The 25,267-nt window shown below is 47.2% G+C and overlaps 1 protein-coding gene across 1 annotated transcript in view; it reads left to right on the forward strand.

Moving 5' to 3' along the window:
• SLC44A4 (solute carrier family 44 member 4) overlaps positions 1-21,818 on the forward strand; it is a 48,549-nt gene extending 26,731 nt beyond the window's left edge. The window contains exons 8-21 of the mRNA XM_033141693.1: positions 140-245; positions 1,345-1,428; positions 3,963-4,075; positions 7,302-7,424; positions 7,561-7,660; positions 10,623-10,715; positions 11,996-12,098; positions 13,758-14,014; positions 16,748-16,842; positions 18,504-18,607; positions 19,982-20,055; positions 20,152-20,317; positions 21,017-21,101; positions 21,347-21,818. Coding sequence (XP_032997584.1) covers positions 140-245; positions 1,345-1,428; positions 3,963-4,075; positions 7,302-7,424; positions 7,561-7,660; positions 10,623-10,715; positions 11,996-12,098; positions 13,758-14,014; positions 16,748-16,842; positions 18,504-18,607; positions 19,982-20,055; positions 20,152-20,317; positions 21,017-21,101; positions 21,347-21,453 — 1,610 coding nt within the window. The 3' untranslated portion in view covers positions 21,454-21,818. The remainder of the gene's footprint in view (positions 1-139; positions 246-1,344; positions 1,429-3,962; positions 4,076-7,301; positions 7,425-7,560; positions 7,661-10,622; positions 10,716-11,995; positions 12,099-13,757; positions 14,015-16,747; positions 16,843-18,503; positions 18,608-19,981; positions 20,056-20,151; positions 20,318-21,016; positions 21,102-21,346) is intronic.
• The last annotated feature ends 3,449 nt before the right edge of the window (positions 21,819-25,267 follow it).

Here is a 25,267-nt window from a genome sequence, read left to right on the forward strand (position 1 = left end):
ATCAAAATCTCATGAACAGCACCCTCCAATATGTTGTGTAATTGGCCCCAAGGATCTTGCTGGTGCTAGGCCTGCTCTGCCGATGTCCCGTGTCTTCAAGAATTGACGCTAATCTACGTCTATTTCTTTTTTTTTACAGTAATGAACCGTTGCTTCCCTACTTTTGACTCCTCTCAAGCTGAATCCTTCAATGTGAGCGGGATGGATAAAAACAAAACTCTGGACACTATCAAGAATGGCACAGAGTAAGTCCTTTGACTCCCTGGGCGAACTTCAGTGAATTCCTGGTTAGACTGGGTATCGGGGTGCAGTGATTTTGAAGGGGCTCTGCGGCACATGCCACAGAACGTCCTACAATCACTGGCATTTCCAGTTAAACATAGCATGAGGCAGCGGGAGAATGTGGAATACCTCTCTCAGCTTGAGACCCAGGGAAGCCTCTGCCAGTCAGAGCTGACAGCAGTGGGTCAGATGAACACAGAGGGATAACAGTCTGCCGGCGTCTAGTCCATCACCCTGTTCTCACAGAGGCCAACCAGAGGCCTATGGGAAACCAGAGAGCCCAAGAGCCCTTTCACCTCCCATGTTTTCCAGCAACTGGTTTTCAAAAGCTGCCTAGCCATCGTACCTAGTAGCCATGGCTAGCCAAATCTTTCTCGAATTTGTCCAATCCTCTTTGGAAGCTGTCCAAGATGGTGGCCTCTTCTGGGAGCCTGATATTATAATAATAATAATAATAATAATAATAATAATAATAATAATAATTTATTTTATTTATACCCTACCTTTCTGGCTGGGTTTCCCCAGCCACTCTGGGCGGCTCCCAACAGAATATTAAAAACACGATAAAACATCAAACATTAAAAACTTTCCTAAACAGGGCTGCCTTCAGATGTCTTCTAAAAGTCAGGTGGTTGTTTATTTCCTTGACATCTGGTGGGAGGGCATTCCACAGGGTGGGTGCCACCACCGAGAAGGCCCTCTGCCTGGTTCCCTGTAACCTCACTTCTCGCAGTGAGGGAACCGCCAGAAGGCCCTCGGAGCTGGACCTCAGTGTCCGGGCTGAACGATGGGGGTGGAGACGCTCCTTCAGGTATACTGGGCTGAGGCGGTTTAGGGCTTTAAAGGTCAGCAACAACACTTTGAATTGTGCTCGGAAACGTATAGCACTGCGTCCTAATTTTACAAATGCCCTAGACAGTCCCTTTTTCACCCTCTTAGTGCCAAGACTGCCTTTGCCCTCAAAGTTTGTTTTCTGGCTCCTCCTCTTCTATTTTTGGCATTAGTCCTCCTGGGTCCCGTCCCCCCTCTCATAGCTACCATTTTGGTCCCTTGTCTCTGCAGACAGCTACTACAGTCTATCGGCGCCAAGAACCTTGGACTGCAGATCTTTGAGGATTTCACGCGGTCGTGGTACTGGATCTTGATGTGAGTGGCTGAACAAGTTGAGAAGGGAGTAGCTTTGTGACGGAGAGGGCAGCCATGATTTGTGCATTACTTCATAAAGCCTGAGGGTGGCTCTGGAGGCTGAAGGTGTATATGGCAACGACCTTCAACTGGGAGTCCCCAGGTGTTATTGGACTCCAACTCCCATCATCCCCAGCCAGCTTAGCTGAGGGTCAGGGATGATGGGAGCTGTAGTCCTACAATGACTGGGCAACCCAACGTTGAAGACCAATGGTTTATGGTTATGGTCGGAGCCAAATGTTGTATACTTTTTACTTCGCTGTGCAAGTGTGCAGTGTGGCTTTTGGCTCAGAAAACAGCATTCTAGTGTTCTGAAATTTTGTTTGAAAACTAATCAAGTTTCTAGGCCTTATGGATGCACTGTGAAGCTTGAGGCAGAGTTGAAATCTCAGTTGAACAGGGGTACCAACTTGAATAAAATATTGTGGGGGCCCAGATAAGCCCCGCCCCATGTAATTGATCACATGAAGTAGTGCACACACACCATGGGAATGGGAATGCCCATCAACTTTGGGGGGCAGCCCCCTCAAATATTTTATTCTGGGGGCCAAGGCTTGAGTGCATTCACATACTTCTGCTGTGGGAAATGTATCTGGTTCTGCCTTCCCTCCAGGAATTGGTGGTGTCACTTTACTTATTTAAAACTTTTATAGATCACTAAACATTTAGCATAATGGTATACGAGAGGAAAACAGCTGGAACAGGAGGAGCCTTCTGTTCAGCTTTTAAACACCTGCTAAAACCATTTCTATCCCATCAGGCTTATTATGCAGGCAGTTAAGAGGACACATGTCCACAATAATTAGCCCATTTCTGATGTTAACATTTTTGTATGACTTTTATTGTGCGGCTTTACCTATAATTGTTGTAAACTGCTCTGGTATCTTTTATGAACAGCAGTATAAAAATGTTTTAATGGAACTGTTATGTATTGGTTTAATATGCATACATGAGTTTCACTGCTAGCTCTGTAACTACCTTTCCCGCTCCAGGGTGATTCAAACGGGTGGGATGACAGTTGCTATTGGTTAACTTGTTGACACAATTTGGATCCTTACTCTGATTGGGTCCCACCAAAATCTAAATGTATCCTTTCCTCAGCTCCTGTTCCTGAGAGTATAAAAGGAGCTCTCCCTTTCCCTCCAGCCAGTCAAGTTCCTACTGCAATAAAGGAGATTGTTCTTGTTAGACTTGACTCCTAGCATATCCTTGCTAGCGTGCTGAATCGCTACCCAGAGCTGATTACACAAATGGATTGCAACAGAACACATAAAATGCAGTTCTATTGAAATACTGTTGACTAATACCGCTCCATTGAATCAATTTATCTCTTGAGGAAAACCTGCAGAATTGTGAAGTTTTCACTTTCAGTACTCTATTTTTTGGGGGGTAGGGGGATGGATCTTGTACCTGTTGCTGATTTTCATTCTTGCTACACTGGGAGCAGAAAAACCTCTTGATGTCCTGTCTCTGGCAATACGGCAGTGTCTGGCGCAAGTGGCAAGACATGTCGTTCCCCTCTATTGCCAGTGCCCAGACTGCGAGCACAATGGCTTACACAGGAGAAACTATTAGCAAGCTTGGGGGATCCTGAAGGTTGGCAGGAATACAAAAGGCCTACAGGGAAAGCCCGCCTCCAGGGGCATTTCTAGCCCCTTGGCTGCCGGGGGCGGGAAGCCAAGAGGCACCCCTGGGGGTGGGGCATCGGGGGGCGGGGGCGTGCGTCATGACGTACGCGACGCCCCGCCCCCGGGGTGCCGGGCGGCGGCTTCGGGGTACTCCCGAAGCTGCCACCCGGCGGGGGCACCCCTTCATACCGCGGCTGCTCCTACCCCTCCCCATGCCCCGGCTCTGCAAGGCAGCCAGCGGTGGCGCTCGGCATGGAGGCAAGGGGCGGGCCAGCGAGGAGGGGGTGGCACCCCTCCTCGCTGGCCCGCCCCTTGCCTCCATGCCGAGCTCCGCCGCTGGAAGGCGGGGACTATTTCCGGCGCTGCCGGGGTGGAGCCGCAGGGGCGGCCAGCGAGGGGGGGGGGTGACAACCCTCCTGGCTGGCCGCCCCTGCAGCTCTACACCGGCAGTGTCGAAAATAGCCTTTAAAAATAATAATAATAATAATAATAATAATAATAATAATAATAATAATAATAATAATTTTAATAAAAAAGCCCAGGGGGCGGGGCCACCGCCCGAAGTGTCACCCTCAGCAGGGTGCTGCTGGGCCCCCCCCCGCCCCCTTGCTACGCCCCTGCCCGCCTCCCCTTTAAAAGCCCGTCGATGATTGGCTGCACTCAGTGGTGCTGGACAAGTGGAATGGCACGGCACAGAATGCTGGAAACTGGGTGGGAGGCAGGCTGGAATGGCGTATTCGGAGGAGGGTGTGTGGCTGCTGGAAGTTGGTGGTTAGATTTCGGGTTGGCTGGGTGAGTGCATTTTTCAGCAGACCTGAAAAACCTCTGTGATCTGACTCTCTCTTACCTTGTCTTCCTTCCCCCCAGAGCACTGCTGATTGCCTTGGTCCTAAGCCTGATATTCTTGATGCTGCTACGTTGCATTGCTAAGACTCTGGTGTGGGCCATCATTGTTGGGGTGCTGGTCACCGCGGCCTACGGTGAGTAACGTGGTGGGGAAGGGGCCAAAGTGGAGGAGACAAAGTGAAGAAGGCCACAGGCCTACATCTCCCTGACTTTCCCCAAGGAATCCTGGGAGGTGCAGTTTTCCCCTCACAGAGCAATAGTTCCCCAGCGTCCTTAACAAACTACAGCTCCCAGGATTCTTTGGGGGGGGGGGTGCCACACAATTTAAATGATTATGCTTTAAGTGTTGTTGACATCCATCTGTCTCGGGAGACCATGGAGGAGTGCGCCTTTGGGAGTGAAGTCAAACCGTGGGAAGATTGCAGAGGCTGCTGTGGCTGTAGAGACCGATATGGGAGAGACATGTTTTGTTGTAGCTGGGGCAGATGAAGGCGTCCGGTTGTGCTGTCGCAGAAGCATCAGGCCGTTTCTTCTCTCTGCTGCCCTCCCGGGGGTCATTGGCCACTGCTATGGATATTTGACCTGACTCTCTGTCACCAGGCCCTGCGGTCATCTGCATGGGATTTAATTTATTATAATTATTATAATTATTATTTATTACAATATAACATAATGATATGTTTTATTATGTTTTTATATGTGTTGGCAGCCATTCAGAGTGGCTGGGGCAACCTAGTCAGATGGGTGGGGTATTAATAATAATAATAATTATTATTATTATTCCCACATGGCAGGGTTGATGTTGCCAGCCTTCCTGTCATGTGTGTTGTGTGGATCTTTCTTTGTCCCACATTAATTTGTCTGTTTCCGATCTCCTCCACACAAAGGGAGGGCAAGGGATGAGTTGGGGAGCATCAGAAGCCGAGACCTTCTGCTTGAGAGAAATCTTTTTCCTGGAAGGTGGGAAGTCCAAATTCTCACGGCGAATTAAAGCCCTCAGTTTGAGCAACGACAAAAATCTCATCTCTCTCTTATATACAGCGGTACCTCGGAAGTCGAACAGAATCCATTCTGGAAGTCTGCTCGACTTTGAAAACATTCAGAAACCAAGGCATGGCTTCTGATTGGCTGCAGGAAGTTCCTGCAGCCAATCGGAAGCCGTGTAAACCACGTCGGACGTTCGGGATCCAAAGAACGTTTGCAAACAGGAACACTCACTTCCAGGTTTGCGGCATTTGGGAGCCAAAACATTCAACTCGCAAGGCGTTCGGGATCCAAGATACGACTGTATCGGTCTCTACAGCCTCACAGGCGCTGTAACCTCCAGCAGCCGAAAGGCACATGCTTCTGTTGTCTCCCGAGACAGATGGATGCCAACAACAGCTCAAACAGGCTGGCTCTGTGCGTAAAGAGCATTGCCACGACAGTTAACAACAGGGGCCGTTCTCCTTTAAAAAAAAAAGCCTTATATTATAAATAGATATATTTTATTTTGTACATTAATGCTGGAGACTGAACCCCAGATACTCCTGGCTTGAGAGCAGTACGTGTGAAAAGGATCTAGGAGTCTTGGTAGACCATAAACTTGACATGAGTCAACAGTGTGATGCAGCAGCTAAAAAAGCCAATGCAATTCTGGGCTGCATCAATAGGAGTATAGCGTCTAGATCAAGGGAGGTAATAGTACCACTATATTCTGCTCTGGTCAGACCTCACCTGGAATACTGTGTCCAGTTCTGGGCACCACAGTTCAAGAAGGATACTGACAAGCTGGAACGTGTCCAGAGGAGGGCAACCAAAATGGTCAAAGGCCTGGAAACGATGCCTTATGAGGAACGGCTTAGGGAGCTGGGTATGTTTAGCCTGGAGAAGAGAAGGTTAAGGGGTGATCTGATAGCCATGTTCAAATATATAAAAGGATGTCATATAGAGGAGGGAGAAAGGTTGTTTTCTGCTGCTCCAGAGAAGCGGACACGGGGCAATGGCAATGGATTCAAACTACAGGAAAGAAAATTCCACCTAAACATTAGGAAGAACTTCCTGACAGTGAGAGCTGTTCGGCAGTGGAATTTGCTGCCAAGGAGTGTGGTGGAGTCTCCTTCTTTGGAGGTCTTTAAGCGGAGGCTTGACAGCCATCTGTCAGGAATGCTTTGATGGTGTTTCCTGCTTGGCAGGGGGTTGGACTGGATGGCCCTTGTGGTCTCTTCCAACTCTAGGATTCTATGATTCTATGAAGCCATTTAGGGCTTTAAAGGTCAGCACCAACACTTTGACGTACTGGGAGCCAATGTAGGTATTTAGTCTTTCCTGCTCATCCTGGTAGGCTTTCCCTTCTGCATTTATCCCCACCTTCTAATTTGTTGATTCTATGGTTGACATGCGTGCCAACTGCTGTGTGAACGCCTTGTTTTTCACACACACAAAATCCCTGCTCAAGAAGTGTGCAAACACATACTGTCAGGCAAGTATAGATTTGCTTGTGTGGTTTCCTGGTTTTCTGCAAATCTGAAGAAACATCCTCCTTTCAGGAGCACACTAGAAATAGTTAACACGCACAGCCGGAAAAGAACAATGCATTTGAGTTCATATGCATGGAAACGAAAGCAGCAGAAAGCGGCAATTGATCCACCCACCCCAAAACAGTATTGCCATGCCAAATGGGCCCAGCTTCCCCCAAGATATAGGATTATCACTGTTATCAGGTAAACCAGACTTAACATTAGCCCTTCAAATCCCCCCTGTAATGTGGACTATGCATATTAAATGGGGAAACATGCAGCAAATTCTGGTGTTGCCAAGCCTGTCAGGAATGCTTTGATGGTGTTTCCTGCTTGGCAGGGGGTTGGACTGGATGGCCCTTGTGGTCTCTTCCAACTCTATGATTCTATGATTCTACTCTGCCAGCAAACGATAACCCTGCATGAAAGGACTAGGAACACAGGGTGCCTGCTGAATATCTGAATTTCACTAGCCCACCCAGCTCAGTATTGTCTACACTGACTGGCAGCAGCTCCCCAGGGCTTCAGGGAGAGGATATTTGCCAGTCCTGCCTGGAGATACACTTTGGAATCGAAGATGGGACATTGTGCATGCAAAACAGATGCTGCCCCCCCGGACCTACTTCCATATAGAGAGAGCACTGTCAGGACAATTCAGAGCAGGTCCCCTCTTCTTTTTTAAAACCCTTTTATTATACACATACATAAAATCTTGCATATTAATGCTGGGGACTAAACCTGGGGATCTTCATGCCAAATAGATGCTCCTCACCTGACCTACAGCCCTTCTCCTGAAAACTATTCATGTTTTCAGGATGGGGGTGGGGGAGCGTCTATCGATCTCTGCCTCTTTGCTTTCCAGGGATCTACCACTGCTATACGGAGTACCAGAAACTCAACCAGGAAGGAGCCACCATCAAGAAAGTCGGTTTCACCACCAACGTGGGCGCCTACCGCAGCGTCAAGGAGACGTGGCTGGCCGCCTGTAAGTTACTGGGCGGAGGGGAGCGGGCAGGAAAACGGGTGTTAGAAGATGGGCGACCCTGGTGTAAAAAACCCAGAGTTCCCAGAGCTTGGTTATGAGAGTGGCCCAGGTGTGAATCTCCTTCTCTCGCCTCCAGTGATCATCCTCTGCGTGGTGGAAGGCATCATGCTCCTCACCCTCGTGTTTCTCCGAAAGCAGATCATGATTGCCATCACTCTCATCAAGGAAGCCAGCAGGTAAGGGAGTCTCCGTAAGGCCAGTGTGTGCGGATCCTAAGGTCCCAGGGGCCAAATGCAGACCTCTGTCCGGCCCTTGGGACCCTCTCCCCAAGCCACACGCCCCTCTCCCTGGGCCACACCTCTCGCCAGCCCTGCTTCACACCTTCCTACAGTTGTCAACATTTCATATGGCTGCAGTTCCAGTGTTACATACTCTAGATGGCGCTGTTAGATAACATTCATTGGCTGGAGCTGACACTGTTATTAAATACAGACAGTTCTTGTAGATCAGATCTGCCCCAAGCCATGGGGGTCTTCTGGAGTTGGGCATATGCATAATTGCTGGCTAATCTGTCAGCTCTTTCCCCCCCAACAGGAACAGCTTTGCTAAAAAGAATGTAACAGCTACTTGACTCAGGACATCTATGGATTTCTGCTGGAATGTTTGTGGCCCCTTGCAGTCTCACCTCCTCATGCACATTTCCTCTCATTGTTTGCATCTAATGCATAAACTGTGAATCAATTGTCATTTACCTTGCCTCGTGTCATTTCTTACACTGAATGTGTGAGGTATGTCAGTGTAGTGTATCAGGAGCCTTGTGGAGTTGCCTTTTTGCAATTGTGGCTTTTTTCAGGAATAAAGTACAGGTGAAACTCGAAAAATTAGAATATCGTGGAAAGGTTCGTTTCTTTCAGTAATTCAACTTAAAAGGTGAAACTAATATGTGAGATAGACTCATGACATGCAAAGGGAGATATGTCAAGCCTTTATTTGTTATAATTGTGATGATTATGGCGTACAGCTGATGAGAACCCCAAATTAACAATTTCAGCTTTGGGGTTTTCATCAGTTGTACGCCATAATCATCACGATTATAACAAATAAAGGCTTGACATATCTCGCTTTGCATGTCATGAGTCCATCTCATATATTAAACGCTAGTAGCTAATGAAAACAATTGCTTACATAAATGGACTTTCCCACGATATTCTAATTTTTCGAGTTTCACCTGTACAGTTCATGATGTACAGGATTCCTTCATAGTAATATCTCATATAACTTACAAGGTTGCCCCCCCCCCAGTGCATTTAGCGCGGTCCCCTCTCTGGGGCTGGAATGAATTCTATCCAGAATTCATTTTTGCCCCACATCGATTCTTATGTACTCCGCATTTCCAAGGTGGTACATCTGAATAATTTCTGGATGCCCAGCTTGGATAATTGGGGCTTGCAGTGCTGGTGGTGATTTTCTAGGCACGGAGTTTAGTAAGGAAGGGGCACAATGGATACAACAACACATAGTATTGAGGCACATGGTCAGGGTGATGAAAATTAAAAGTATACCCTTTGCAATGTCCCTGAGCCAATTCCCTTTCGGCAACCAACCCCAGAGGTCCCAGTCAGAAAGTCCTTCGTGTTGCAAGGTAGTCAGGGGTATTATGAGAGAATTAATATTGTTCAAATGTCCGGTAATATTCAGAGTTTGGTCTGACACGTGGGTACAGCATTCAGTCCCTATGAGTGCACAGACTCCTCCGTTCGTGGACAGTACAAAGTCCAGTGCAAGACGGTCCTGTATTGTGATTCGACGCAACTGTGACAGTTCTGTGAGAAGAGACTTAGTGGTCTCTTCAGATTCAGCCATAAATTTCAGCGGTTCACGTGTTAGCATGATAAAATCTAAATTGTTTGCCCATGTGCCATACTGGGGAAAGAATACACACAACCATGTCTCACTGTTTGGGCCCAGGGGGGCTACTGTAGTCATCACAGTCCTTTTATTGCTCTGTCGCCCCCCTGGGGAGGGTTGAAGTAATTCTGGGTATGTTTAGCCTGGAGAATAGAAGGTTAAGGGGTGATATGATAGCCATGTTCAAATATATAAAAGGATGTCATGTAGAGGAGGGAGAAAGGTTTTTTTCTGCTGCTCCAGAGAAGTGGACACTGAGCAATGGATTCAAACTACAAGAAAGAAGATTCCACCTAAACATTAGGAAGAACTTCCTGACAGTGAGAGCTGTTGGACAGTGGAATTTGCTGCCAAGGAGTGTGGTGGAGTCTCCTTCTTTGGAGGTCTTTAAGCAGAGGCTTGACAGCCATCTGTCAGGAATGCTTTGATGGTGTTTCCTGCTTGGCAGGGGGTTGGACTGGATGGCCCTTGTGGTCTCTTCCAACTCTATGATTCTATGATTCTATGAATCCTGGCATTATGAATCCTAAAGCACACTTCCCTCTCATCTGTATACTAATCCAGGTATATCCTCTATGGGCACACAGCCGGAACAAGCCACCAAGGGGCTTCTCTATTCTGCCAGTGATGAAAGCGTGGATGACATGCTTTGATTGCCCCTCTCTGAGGATTGGGAGAAAAACGTTGCACAAGGCAGAGTCAACATCCGTATAGTTATTTGCGTGTGTGGAGTTGTATATAGTGACAGTGTTAGAGCCTGGCAGAGTTCTGAGAGTTCGCCCACAAGCAGTCAATCCGATGTGTCCCATGGGACCGTTGAATTCCTGACATAATGGCCCAATGGCTTGACCAGTCAGATAAATGTATTGTGAAGCTCTGCTTTTTTCCCCCTTTGCACGTCGTTCACGAAAAGCTCCTCGACAGTCAGGGTCTCTCTGGGGTTTTAAAAAAGCATTTGAAGTGCACTGGAGATAATTGCATAGTGCTAAAGTGCATTGAAGCACATTTAATGTGGTCATTTCTTGAACTGTCTGCCAGTGAGGCTTTATTTAATTCTACTGCGTGCAGCTATCTAATTAAAGGGAAGACCCGTGTTTGCTTGGACTCATAAAAAGAAGATGGGGAAGAGTAGATTGGAAACATTGCAAAATCGTACAAGCAGAGAAGGTCCAAAGGCTGTATTATGGGTTCTAACTGGTTTGAAGTGTCTCTGGAGAATTGTACTACAGATGAGTTTGATCGAAGCTGAGAACCTGGGTTTACAGGGGTCTCTCTTGTTCTCTCCTGTAGAGCCATTGGATACATGATGAGTTCTCTCTTGTACCCGTTGGTGACCTTCGTCTTGCTGATTATATGCGTGGCCTATTGGGGTATTACAGCTCTGTATCCTTTATTAAGAGAAGACTTGTTACTTCGCAACCTCCAAGTGCCCCGGGAAAAACCCAGACATCTCGTTTTGTTTTTAATTGTGAGAGAACAGCTTCCATTTTGGTTGCTGTGATCTTGCGTGATTTTGCAATGCTATTTCCCCCTGGGAAAAGCGCTTTGGGGGGGCCCCTCGCAAACTTGCACGGCACCCCCAAACACACATCTTTGGGAGCTGTGCCATAAAAAGTGGGGTGTTGGTTGGTGGGGGGCTGAGTATGCTCTGCAGCCATGGAAAGTTGACCGGCTATTGGGGCAAAGATAGCACAAAATGAAATGGTGAGGCTTGAACCCTGAATATAAGCAGTGCACTGCGACATTTTGTTTTTAATGGTTTTACCTTTGTGGTTCCTGTTGAATTGCTACCAAGCTTATGCCATTATTGGGAGGAAGGGAAGCTAGAAATAAGCTGCCTACAGACAATACCTTTCAAAGCACATTCGAAGCACGTTTACTCCCGTCAAAAGAATTCTGGCCACTGTAGTTTGTTAAGGGTTGCTGGGAGCTGTAACTCTGTGAGGGGTAAACTACAAGGCCCAGAATCCTTTGAGGGAAAGAATGTGCTTTGAGTGTACTTAAAAGCTATAGTGTGTACACAGCCATAGGGCGAGTACATGAATGAAGAGAACAGATTTGTATTTCAATACTTGGCTGGCATTTGGCAGGAAGTCATAGCAGATGTGTAATACTACTTGGCGTTTGATACCTAGTGTATAATGGCGGAACGTAGCAGCTCCTGGTGACAGATTTTATATCCTAACACAGGCTTCCTCAAACTCGGCCCTCCAGATGTTTTGAGACTGCAATTCCCATCAATCCCTGACCACTGGTCCTGCTAGCTACGGATCATGGGAGTTGTAGGCCAAAAACATCTAGAGGGCCTAGTTTGAGGAAGCCTGTCCTAGCACCTAGTAAAACCAAGGCAACAACATCCTGAAACCCTCCCATCCTCAGGTAAGAACGCCAGCTTCCAATTTTGAATCACAAAATTCTTGGCATGGCGAAGCTTGACATGTTGGCAAGCTTTAGAAATGTCCGTGAATATTCAAGTTCAGCTCTTCACTGCTTCTCCCTCTTCAGTTTTTGTTCCCAGTAGGGAAATTTCTGTGTTCCATGTCCCACAAGGTCTTAAACATTTCCGCACAGAAGATGGCAAAAAGTGAGGGTGGTGTTGGGGCTTGGGGAGGCCCCCATTATTCCTTTTATGTCTTCTTCCCTTGACTACTCCCCACCTTCAGATATCTCGCCACCTCTGGAGCGCCCCTCTATCGCATTGTTCCCAAAAATGATAGTTCCCCAGACTGCATAGGGATCTCTGGGAATGACAGCTGCAGCCCAATGGTGAGTCACAAACGTAGCTGAAGGATCTTTGTTTCCCAGATCTACCTCTCTGACTAGAGGGCATGGGGGATCAATTTGATTTGGCACACATTTAAAGTCATTTCCACTTTCTGAAACAATGTGTGGAGCGAAACACATCATTCCTTGGAAATTTGCACTTTCCCGAAGTTTGCCAACCAAGCAATGTTTACAAAAATGTGTATGTTAGGGGAAGGTGTGCATAAAAAATGAAGTTATCATGGAAAGTAATATGCAAAAAGTGCATTAGATTAGGAAAAATTGCTTGCAAAATTACATTAGCCAAAACTGAATACAAAAGTGAGTTTATTAGGAGAAATTTGCATTAAAATGCTGACGAATTTTCATGAGGTTTTTAAAAGATTAAAACAAACAAACCATAAACAGCTACAGAATGTGGCGAACTGAATGTAAGATTGGAAAACAGAGATACTGAGAGGATCAAAATTAGCAGATATATCCACCCCTGCCCCTGACTAGCCCTCCAATTCTGGGCTGCTTTGGTGTCTCATCCTGACTTATGGTTTTAATGAGGATAGTTGTGGCCATTTTGGCTTCATAGGCAACAGAAAATGGAACCCAGAACCCAAGTGACATGGTGCAACAATATCTTCTTATAAGTTCTCTGTCTAGCTTGAGGGGGCAATCCACACTGGCTCTGGATACTTAGGGATCCTCACGTAAGATCTTTTGGGAACTCAGACAGCCCTGCAAGATCTTGTGTGAGCACCCCAGAATCGAAGCCCTGAGAGGGCTTAAAAGCTCTTTTTGCGCCAGGTCCGCTGGATTGGGCTCTGCCTTGCTGCGAGGTGGGCTGAGGCCCTCTCAACATGGGAGCTCTGGAAGCCTGTGAGATTTGAGGAGAGCATCCCAGAGCCCACATTAACATGTGCAGTTTCAACTGGCTAGCCTTCAGCTGCATAAGGTTGAAATTGTGCAACATACACACATGTGGATTGTACACTCATACCTCAAGTTCCTCCAAATGCCAGAGTAAATAAATCCAATCGTGCTCCTCAGCACTGTATTTAAAAGTGTATCTTCAATGCTGGGGGCAGTTGTTCTGTACTTCCTATTAATTTTGTGGTGGTATTTTACTTGTACAATAGGCTGTGGGGTAATTTCAGTAGAGAATACAGTGGTACCTCAGGTTACAGACGCTTCAGCTTACAGACTCCGCTAACCCAGAAATAGTACCTTGGGTTAAGAACTTTGCTTCAGGATGAGAACAGAAATCGCACGGCGGCCGCAACTGGAGGCCCCATTAGCTAAAGTGGTACCTCAGGTTAAGAACATTTTCAGGTTAAGAACGGAACTCCGGAACGAATTAATTCTTAACCTGAGGTATCACTGTAGTGGAGTAAGTTGGGGGGAAGGAAAAGAGGAGAGAGGTAAGGAAGGCGGAAAGTGTGAGGTAAGTTATTAAAGTGAGGCGAGTCAGAAAAGGACTGGCTCCTCAGAGATCTGAACCCAGGTCTCCCTGCTCCTATACCATCCTGACTTTTATATTCCTGCCAGTGTTCAAAATGGATTCTGTTTTGCTGGGGAGTAAATTGTGTTGCCCTGCTTGGCTCTCCTTTTCGAGACCGGCCATTTCCATGCCCCTGACATTGGAGCACGTTTCCTGCTTTCTTCCCCCAGACATTCAACGCCTCCACCTACTGGCCCTGCCTGGTGGATTGCATCTTCTTCAAATACAACGACGAAGGGCTCTTCCAGCGCAACCTCTTCAACCTCCAGATCTACAACTTTGTGGGCCTCCTCTGGTGCATTAACTTCGTCATCGCCCTGGGGCAGTGTGTCCTGGCGGGGGCCTTTGCCTCGTACTACTGGGCCTTCAACAAGCCCCAGGATATCCCAACCTGCGCCGTGTGCAGCGCCTTCGTCCGGACGTTACGGTGCGCATCTTGTGTGGGGATTCCCATGCGGCGGGCAGGGACGGCTCGTGCATTGGGCAAGGGTGAAGCTGTCCCAGCGTCTCCCTTGGGAATAGAACATAGGAAGCTGTCTTCGACAGAGTCAAAGCATTTAGTCCATCTAACTCAGTGTTGTCTACACCGAGTGGCAGCAGCTCTCCAGGGTTTCTGGCAAGAAGTCTCTCCCGGCCCTACCGGGAGATGCTGGGGAATTGAACCTGAGACCTTCTGCCTACGAAGCAGAAACTCTACCGTTGAGCTATGGCCCTTCTACTATTGGTAGGCTCACACATGGCTGTAGTGTTTCCTGCCAACTGGAGGACGAGGGAACACCATCCGGCTATTGCTCATTTACATAGGGGTGGTCATCAGAAACTGCATTTATTTGTTCGTTTATTTGTTCATTATTACTACTGTTATTAATTAAATTTGTATATGGGCATTTAGCCGCAGGTCTCTTGGCGGTCTAGAGGAATAATAATAATAATAATAATAATAATAATAATAATAATAATATTGTTTAAATTCATTTTTACAAATACAAAGTTATAAACAGAGAATCAAAAAGTATATCCATACAAAGAGATCCCTCCAAATCTCAGGACTTCCCCCCCATCCCCTCCATGGGGTCCCATTATAAACATTTAATATTGCATATTCTTTCATACTGTAATTTTTATATCAAAGCATATTATACTACAAGTGAGATCAAAATCCTGCTAATAATAATAATAATAATAATAATAATAATAATAATAATAATAATTCGTACCCCGCCCATCTGGCTGGATTTCCCCAGCCACTTCCAACAAAGTGGCTTCCAACAAAAATCAAATACATTAAAATATCACACATTAAAAGCTTCCCTAAACAGGGCTGCCTTCAGGTATTTTCTAAATGACAGGTAGTTGTTTATTTCTCTGACCCCTGATGGAGGGCGTTCCACAGAGCGGGCGCCACTACCGAGAAGGCCCTCTGCCTGGTTCCCTGTAGCTTTGCTTCTCGCAGTGAGGGAACCGGCAGAAGGCCCTCAGCGCTGGATCTCAGTGTCCGGGCTGAATGATGGGGGGTGGAGACTAATGTTTCCATCTGCTAATGTTTCCATCTGCTTACAATAGTCTGTAACTTATAAATTTTCCCCATTCTTTTATAAAGTTTCTGAGTTGGTTTCTGAGTTTTCCAGTCAGTTTTGCCATCTCGGCAGAGTGCCGCCCATCTGACTGCAGTGCCCTGGCCACTCTGGGTGGCTTCCCCAGTATCTCAAGGAATGGCTGGGAGATACCCTGTCTGACATTCTCAGGATCTGCTGCTACTCAGTGCAGACACTTGACCTCTCACCCTGCTAACTGGGCTGGAGAACCACAGGCCCTCCAGGCCTCTCTGCCTGGCCTATGGGATTTGCTCTAGGCCAGGCATGTCCAACAGGTAGATCGTGATCTACCGGTAGATCACTGGACGTCTGTGGTAGATCACCGGTAGATCAGTGGCTCCCCCCAAAGAAGCTAAAAAACTTTGGCTCCCCTAAAAACAGCTCAATATTTTTGCCCTGCACCCCTAAAATGACCTGAACCACCAAAAATAGGGCTTTCCTTCCTAAAAAAAAGCTCAATGTTGCTTTCCTCTTCCCTAAAGAAGCTCAACAACTTTTACGTGAACCCCCCAAAACAAGGTTTTCCTTCCTAAAAAAAAAAAAAAAGCTGAACAAAAAGGGGGTAGATCACTGCCAGTTTTTAACTCTGTGAGTAGATCGCAGTCTCTTGGAAGTTGGCCACCCCTGCTCTAGGCCATACCCTCACTGGCCTATCTGCTGCACACCCTCCTTGAGTGCTTTCGCCTGGATTGGAATGTGTCCTCGAACTCTATATAAAGCTTGCCTGCATAGAGAGGAGTGAGTGAGTGTTTGAAACTAGCCTACCAGACAAAGGGAACGTTTATATTCATTGCCCCGCCCTCTTTTTCCTCTGGCCCTGCCCACTGCTGGAATGTGGCCCCCGGAAGAGAATGCGACCCCTTGGACTAGCTGAAAAGATTTGCCCATCCCTCCTCTATTTAGAGTAGCTGGCATTCTTTGTTTGGGGAGATGCAATACAGTGGTACATTGGTTCTCAAACTTAATCCATTCCAAAACCAAAGCGTTCCAAAAACCAAGGCACGCTTTGCCATAGAAAGTAATGCAAAACGGATTAATCCGTTCCAGACAACCCCTAAAACAGCCATTTAACATGAATTTTACTATCTAACAAGACCATTGATTCATAAAATGAAAGCAATAAACAATGTACTGCAGTCACACAATCAATCAATCAGTAGCTGAACTGGGTTCCACACAGTCACAAAAACAAAACAAAAAAGAGCCACAAAAACAAAGATGTCACACAATCAATCAAAATAAATAGCAAAAACAGACAGATCTCAGCGTAACACTCAAAACGGAAGTGTAACACCCAAAATGGAGCACGTTCGGCTTCCAAAAAAAAGTTTGCAAACCAGAGTACTTACTTCTGGGTTTGCAGTGTTTGGGTTCCAAGATGTTTGAGTACAAAGGCGTTTGAAAACCAAGGCACCAATGTACATGAAAACATAAACCTTGGGTAAGACCAGCAACCTCAGCCTTAATTAGGAATGGTGTCAAAGTCTGAGTTTCCCCATCTTGACCCAGAACGTTTCGAAAGGCAGCTCCACCTTACAGGAGCTCTCCTCTCTCTCTCTCCGCAGATACCATATAGGATCTCTTGCTTTTGGTTCCCTCGTCCTCACTATCGTCCAACTGATCCGCATTGTGCTGGAATATATGGACCACAAGTTAAAAGGCAAGTGATGAATAAACCAGGCAAGAAGGGCAGGGCAGGAATAAATACCAGTCACGGTCAGGATAACTGGAGTCGGGATGCCCAGTGTCCCTGGAAGTAGGCTAGCACTAAAGTCTTTCACAATCTGAAAGGGTTTCAGAGCTGGTCTGTTATGTTGCTGGCCCTAACGTTAGGCAGAGTGTGGCAGCTTCATAGAATCATCGAATTGTAGAGTTGGGAGGGACCTCAACGGTCATCTAGTCCAACCCCCTGCAATGCAGGAATCTTTGAAGATTTTGAGACTATTCAGGGAATTCAAATTACAGTTGCTGCTTTGTTAACTAGTGGGGTAGGAGAGCGGGGGTGGGGGAAACCACATTCGGCAACCAATGCGCCCCTTTGGGTTTCAGACAGTACGTGGACAGACAAATATAAAAAGCCCGGGACACATTTTCACGGCCCTCTAGTGGCTAGGATGGCTCATTTGTCATAAATCATGTATTTAGCGTTAACTCTGGAGTTGTATACTTGATTTTGACCAAACGAAGCCTTGTTGTTGTTGTTCAGTCGTTCAGTCGTGTCCGACTCTTCGTGACCCCATGGACCAGAGCACGCCAGGCACGCCTATCCTTCACTGCCTCTCGCAGTTTGGCCAAACTCATGCTAGTCGCTTCGAGAACACTGTCCAACCATCTCATCCTCTGTCGTCCCCTTCTCCTTGTGCCCTCCATCTTTCCCAACATCAGGGTCTTTTCTAGGGAGTCTTCTCTTCTCATGAGGTGGCCAAAGTACTGGAGCCTCAACTTCAGGATCTGTCCTTCCAGTGAGCACTCAGGGCTGATTTGCTTCAGAATGGATAGGTTTGATCTTCCTGCAGTCCATGGGACTCTCAAGAGTCTCCTCCAGCACCATAATTCAAAAGCATCAATTCTTTCGGCGATCAGCCTTCTTGATGGTCCAGCTCTCACTTCCGTACATTACTACTGGGAAAACCATAGCTTTAACTATACGGACCTTTGTCGGCAAGGTGACGTCTTTGCTTTTTAAGATGCTCTCTAGGTTTGTCATTGCTTTTCTCCCAAGAAGCAGGCGTCTTCTGATTTCGTGACTGCTGTCACCATCTGCAGTGATCATGGAACCCAAGAAAGTGAAATCTCTCACTGCCTCCATTTCTTCCCCTTCTATTTGCCAGTAGGTGATGGGACTAGTAGACAAAGCCTACTAGAGCAAAATATACACCAGTATGACCCCCCCAAGAAAAACCATGACCACAAAATAATAATAAATAATTAAAAACAAAACATTCATTCCCCCCCCTTTATGAGGCATCCTTAAGGCGTAACTGTAATTTTAATACAGGAGTACAAGAATGCAAAAAACAAACAAATTTCAAATACCGTAATATTCAACTTAGGAGTTTTAGTTAGGTTGAGAATATGCACTTCCGGAATTAATACATGACTTCTGGTACATGAGCCACCATAGCTGCTAGAGGGCCGTGAAAATTTGAGTCCCGGGCTCTTTAGACTCTTCTACCTATGTACTGTCTGAAAGCAAAGGTTGCCAGATGTGAAATGCATTGGTGTTATTTACAGCTCTCCTACCCCACTAAACTGGGAGCAGCCAATGGGAGCGTGTCCTTTTGAAGCCCCGGCTACCTAATTCTCCTGTGGCGTTTGTAGATTCCAGCAACGGGGCTGCCAAGTGCCTGCTTTGCTGCATGAAATGTTGCTTTTGGTGCCTGGAGAAATTCGTCAAGTTCCTCAACAGAAACGCCTACATCATGGTAAGCCTTGCAGGTGGGCCGCCTAGAAGATCAGGGCGTCTTAACGGTGGCGGTTGTGAGGGAAACAGATGGGGACGCCCACAGGGGAATAGGAGGCGAGGGAAGTGGATGTTTATCCTGGGTGGAGGCTGAAGAGCCACTGTGATGCGTCTGGGGGTGGGAAACCGGGGCTCAAAGCCCTGCTGCGCCCGCTCCCACAGCACTCAGGTCCTGCTTGTGGGCGGCTTACCAAGAGTCATCCAGTTGACCACTGTGAGAACAGGATTCTGGGTAAGATAGGCCTTTGGCCTCTTTTTCTGTTTGCAGGACCCCTGCCCAAACACGGCAAACAGTGCCCCCCTCAAAACTCCGGCTTGCATAGGAGCCAACTCATCGAGGCTGAGGGTTCTTGGGTCCCCCCAATAAAATATTGGGGGGGGGGGCTCCAAAGTTGATGGGCATTGCCAGTGACAGTTTTTATACTACATTTTTAAAGCTTTGCCTTGAGAGAGTCTTTAAGCCACTTTTGTTGAGCACCATAGAATCATAGAGTTGGAAGAGACCACAAGGGCCATCCAGTCCAACCCCCTGCCAAGCAGGAAACACCATCAAAGCATTCCTGACAGATGGCTGTCAAGCCTCCGCTTAAAGACCTCCAAAGAAGGAGACTCCACCACACCCCTTGGCAGCAAATTCCACTGTCGAACAGCTCTTACTGTCAGGAAGTTCTTCCTAATGTTTAGGTGGAATCTTCTTTCTTGTAGTTTGAATCCATTGCTCCGTGTCTGCTTCTCTGGAGCAGCAGAAAACAACCTCTCTCCCTCCTCCACCAGCATTACGCTTTCCATTTTTAAGTTCGGAACACAGTAGTTGCTTTGGAAGACGATAATCAGGCATCCGCACAACATGAACGGCATTAGTGTAATATATACACTGTGATTAAAACAAACCAGGTCACCTAAGAAACCGTGGTTTGGAAAGTGCGGTTGAGTTTTCAAAGCCTCCGCGGTTAACATTGATTATTTATTTCCAAACCACTTCTCAGGCAAGATCAGCTCCCAAACCGACTTACAATTAAAACCCACTGAAACATACAGTATGTTGCGATGTTTTATGAGAGTTGTGTTTCTGATCCCTGAACGGTGGAGTTGCAACCCCCAGGCTCTTTCCTCTAGCAAAAAAAAAAAGATTGGGAATCATTGGTGGAGTGTGGATTGTGGAACCCCATAAACTTATAGGCTGGGGTGTGTGGTTCTATATGGCCATCTTAATCCCAATAAAAACTTGGGGGCGGTGTGTGTGGTGTTGTTGAGGGAGGGGAAGGGCATAGTCCTACATCCTTGCAAAAGATTGACCTTCTTTCCTTGGTTTCTTTCAAACCCTTCCCCTCCTCAGATTGCCATTTATGGAAAGAATTTCTGTGTGTCGGCCAAAAATGCCTTCATGCTACTGATGCGTAATGCTGCCAGGTAATGGGGCGAGAGGGTGGGATCAGCAGGGGCCAAGGGCAGGCAGGGATGAAGATGGACATTCTTGGTTCGAACCTCCCCTTTCTACCCCTGCAGAGTTGTGGTCCTGGATAAAGTCACTGACCTGCTGCTGTTTTTGGGGAAGCTCTTGGTAGTTGGCGGAGTTGGCATTCTGTCCTTCTTCTTCTTCACTGGGCGAATTCCCATCGATAAACCCGAGTTCAAATCCCCCGTCCTCAACTACTATTGGCTGCCCATCCTGGTATGTGTAACTGTGCCCATTTCTTGGGCCTTCACCTTTTCTCTCTCAATCTCTCTCTCTCTCTTTCTCCTGGCCCATTTTAAGGCAATTCCACACAATTCCAATCCAATATGGCGGCTAAGATGCACAGATTTGCGTTAGTTTAGCTAAAAAGTGGTACAGACCCCCTCCAAAAAACAAAACAAAACAAAACAAAGTTGCTGACAGAAAACTGCAAGCAATTGCTGGGGGGTGAAGAATCTTGCTCGTCTCAAGGAGGATCCTCAGCTCAGGAAATGCTTTGTTGGACAAATGGCCTGAGGAGAGGCTAACCTGTGGCCTTCTGGGTGTTGCTGACGTCCAGCATGGCCAATGGCCAAAAGTAATGGGAGTTGTAGCTCAGCAAATTCTGAAGGGCTACGAGTGAGTCAACTTAGTAGCTTCTTGTGTCGCTTCACAAAATAATAGCAGAAACCGTTGAAGAAAGAATGAGTTGTCCCCAACAAACTGGGAGCTTTAAAAATATGGCGGGTGAAAATATTGTGAACTAGCCTTTGGCAACCCAGTGTCCCCGAGCAGATTTGTACTACGACTCCCATCATCCACATCTACCGTGGCCATCTTGGATGAGGCTGATGGGAGTTGTGATCCAATGGTGGAAGTCTTGCCCCTCTCACCTCATGCCATGTTTCCCCCCCCCCTTCTCTCTCTCTGCTTCAGACTGTTGTGGTAGGATCCTACTTCATAGCCCAAGGTTTCTTCAGCGTCTACAATATGTGTGTCGACACTCTGTTCCTCTGTTTCTGTGAGTAATTCTCCTTGCCCATCTTGCCCTAATTATACTCTACTGCAAACCTGGGTGACTAACCTGGGGCTCTTCAGGTGTTGCTGGACTCCTTCTCCCATAAGCCCCAGCCGGCATGGTCTATGGCCAGGTATAATGGGAGTTGTAGTTCAGCAATGCCTGGAGGGGCTCCCCTCTCCACAGATTAACCATTCGTTTGCCAATCTGATGGGACCTGAGGCAATACTTTCCTTTTTCCCCTGCAGTGGAAGACCTGGAGCGGAATGACGGCTCCGAGAGGAAGCCGTATTACATGTCCAAGTCTCTCATGAATATCCTCAACAAGAAGAACAAGATTGGCAAGGCCAAGTAGAAGAAAATTTGGTGTTACTGGTCCATATCATCTCTGCCTACAGTATATCGCTTCCTGGCTTTTAGGCCCCAGGCCTGTCTCAAGAGCACCTTAACATATCCCTTCCCCTGCTTTGCTTTGCTTTCCAGTGCATTTTGGAACACATTTCAGCCTTTTGGGCCTTGCCACTCTTGCCTCATGTTGTCTTGCTCCGTGTCGGCCATATTGATTTCTTAAATGGTGCCATATTGAGAAGACCTCCTCCTCCTCCTCCTCCTCCTTTACTAGCTGTCTTATTTTAGAGCCCACCTTTTAAATGAAGGCAGCCATTTTAACATGTTGCCCTTCCCTCTGGTCCACCCATCTGGTCCAAATCGGGTGATCAGGAAGCAGCCGGGAGAGTCAGCTTTAGTTGCCTATGATGTGTGGAAAGCTCAGTGTCAGGGCGCTGACTTGCCCCACGCATTGGGGAGGCACATTACGACGAATGTGCGCTACAGAGCAAAAGGGCTCCGTACGCCACTGGGGAGAAGATCAAGTGTAGCCTCCAGCCATCTCACTAAGTCGTCTACTCCTCACTGCAAAAGCTAGGGGAACAGGCTAACACTGAGCTTTCCACATGGTAGGCAGCTAAAGCTGACTGCCTCTCTGTGCGGTAGGTTTTCAAAAGAGGCTCTCCCGGCTGCTTCCTCACCACCCGATTTAACCCAGAGCATGGCACACAGACCTGCAAGATGCTGTTTGCTGTTTACTGAGAAGTTGCATAGCCCGGGAAAGAACAGCACCTGAACCCTAAAGCAAAGGACACTTGTTTCGCCATGGCCTAGAAATCCAGCAAGATAATCTGCTGGAGGAACATCGCAAATACCGGCCAAATGTCCTTTTCGCTGGGTTGGCTTCTCGTGGGATGGCTTCTCGTGGAGATGTCTGCAGGGTTGGAATGCAGGATGGGCAGCAAAACACCAGCGGCCTGAAAGGGGCAAGTTGGCACTGGCACAGAGAATCACGTGTGGGCAAGCACTGGCATCGTAGAAGTGGGGCGGGATGCCCGCCCAGCCTGGCACACGGGCGCTTGCACGCTGGGCAGAACACATCATGTGGCATCGCGTGATGTGCTTCCCCATTGTGTGGGGCAAGTCAGCGCCCTTTGGGATGAACAGGACATCTTTGTTAGATACAACCCCAAATGGGTGGACCAAATGGGTTGGACACGACTAGGCCCAAGTGGGGACAGGGTGCCGCTCCATAACACGCGTGCATTATGACATCACGATGCACACGCACTACGGAGCGTGGTCTGTCCCGGCAGCCTTGCGAGTTCTATTTGGTTGGCGGTTTTTTATTATTATTCTTCATACTGCAAAAAATGTACTGTATATACCTTTTTTCTTAATGTACAAAAATATTTTATAGAAAGGATACAAATTTATTAAAGCTGATTTTAAGTAAGCCGCATTGTCTCTCTTATTCATGTAAACGAAGGATTATACTTGCTTATATTCTTCTTCTTCTTTGGCGATCACTCGTAGCCAAGTTAGATTGTCTTCCATGGGTATGGCCTACGATGCTGCTTAATTGGCAAGGTGGCTTCTGAAGTTGCTGTGGGTTTTTTTTCCAGCCCAGTTCCCTTTTCAGGAGGTTGGAGGGCATCCTTGACAGTGAATTTATTCCACGCACCCAGCTGGAGAGTTTGCTTGCGAGGGTATTTCATGGGGTGGAATTACAATTGTTCCACCAGCGAAAGTGTTTCTGCTTGCCAGGTGGAATAATCTCCTTTTTCCTCCTGCCCCCTGCCCCTGTTTGCTGTTCTCTGGGTTCTCCCACATACCCCCAAGCCAATTTGGGGGAGGGGAGAAAGCCCCGTTGTGGCAATGGGACTTGTACTAGCACAACTATTTAGTTGGAGGTGGCTCATTTTTGCTGTTTCTGTGGAACTGCATGTGCCACGAGAAGAGGGGTGAGATTGCCAGTGATACAGCGACAGATACTTTGCTCTGCTGTAGATGCAGCCTCGGGAACAAATCTGAGGTTCTCGTGCATGTGGGGGCAGGTGTCAGGTTCTGCATGAGATGCATGTGTGTCTGGAATTTCAGCAGGTGCAGAAAACAGCGCCCCCCCCTCCTTGCTGGTGTTGGATCATTCCCCTTATCTACTCTAGCTGCTTTCTCTTACCATTCCCCCTTACTGCACTACAGAAGAAACCCCTGCCCATCTAAGATGAAGATGTTGGAGCAGGCCAGTGGCCCACTGAGGGCTTGTCAACACCAGAGTTTGCTGCGTGTTCCCCCATTTAATATGCATAGTCCACATAACATGAGCCCTTCAAATCCCCCCTGTAAAGTCTGGTTTACCTGATAACAGTGATAATCCTATATCTTGGGGGAAGCTGAGCCATTTGGCATGGCAATACTGTTTTGGGGTGGAAGGATCAATTGCCGCTTTCTGCTGCTTTCGTTTCCATGCATATGAACTCAAATGCATTGTTCTTTCCCGGCTGTGCGTGTTAACTATTTCTAGTGTGCTCCTGAAAGGAGGATGTTTCTTCAGATTTGCACAAAACCAGGAAACCACACAAGCAAATCTACACTTGCCTGACAGTATGTGTTTGCACACTTCTTGAGCAGGGATTCTCTGTGTGTGAAAAACTAGGTGTTCACACAGCAGTTGGCACGCATGTCAACCATAGAATCAACAAATTAGAAGGTGGGGATAAATGCAAAAGGGAAAGCCTACCAGGATGAGCAGGAAAGACTAAATACCTACATTGGCTCCCAGGTCGTCAAAGTGTTGGTGCTGACCTTTAAAGCCCTAAATGGCTTCATAGAATCATAGAATCCTAGAGTTGGAAGAGACCACAAGGGCCATCCAGTCCAACCCCCTGCCAAGCAGGAAACACCATCAAAGCATTCCTGACAGATGGCTGCCAAGCCTCCGCTTAAAGACCTCCAAAGAAGGAGACTCCACCACACTCCTTGGCAGCAAATTCCACTGCCGAACAGCTCTCACTGTCAGGAAGTTCTTCCTAATGTTTAGGTGGAATCTTCTTTCTTGTAGTTTGAACCCATTGCTCCGTGTCCGCTTCTCTGGAGCAGCAGAAAACAACCTTTCACCCTCCTCTATATGACATCCTTTTATATATTTGAACATGGCTGTCATATCACCCCTTAACCTTCACTTCTCCAGGCTTCAGTCCAGTATACCTGAAGGAGTGTTTCCATCCCCATCATTCAGCCCGGACACCGAGGTCCAGCTCTGAGGGCCTTCTGGCGGTTCCCTCACTGCAAGAATCCAAGTTACAGGGAACCAGACAGAGGGGCTTTTCGGTGGTGGCGCCGGCCCTGTGGAATGCCCTCCCATCAGATGTCAAGGAAATAAACAACTATCTGACTTTAGAAGACGTCTGAAGGCAGCCCTGTTTAGGGAAGTTTTTAATGTTTGATGTGTTATCATGTTTTTAATATTCTGTTGGGAGCGGCCCAGAGTGGCTGGGGAAACCAGCCAGATGGGCAGGGGATTATTATTATTATTATTATTATTATTATTATTATTATTATTATTTATTTTATTACTTATTAAAGCTCCTCCCCATACAGAAATTCAAATAGGTGCTGGTGTGGAGTGCTCCAGTTTAATATGAATGGGCTGGAAAGTGGATAAACAGCTAAATAACGCTCAAATGTGGACAAGCCTACAAACCAGCCTCCTGTTCTGCGAAGCATGCAAGCAGGATTAGAGCCTAGCTCTGCTTTCCTGCAGTTTCCTGCAACTGGCATTTAGAAGCACTCACCCCTGCCAGCATCAGAACGAAAAGACTTCACACGGTGTTAGATCACTT

Source organism: Lacerta agilis, chromosome 2 (genome assembly GCF_009819535.1).
Source record: "Lacerta agilis isolate rLacAgi1 chromosome 2, rLacAgi1.pri, whole genome shotgun sequence".
In the NCBI taxonomy this organism is placed as follows: Eukaryota; Metazoa; Chordata; class Lepidosauria; order Squamata; family Lacertidae; genus Lacerta; species Lacerta agilis.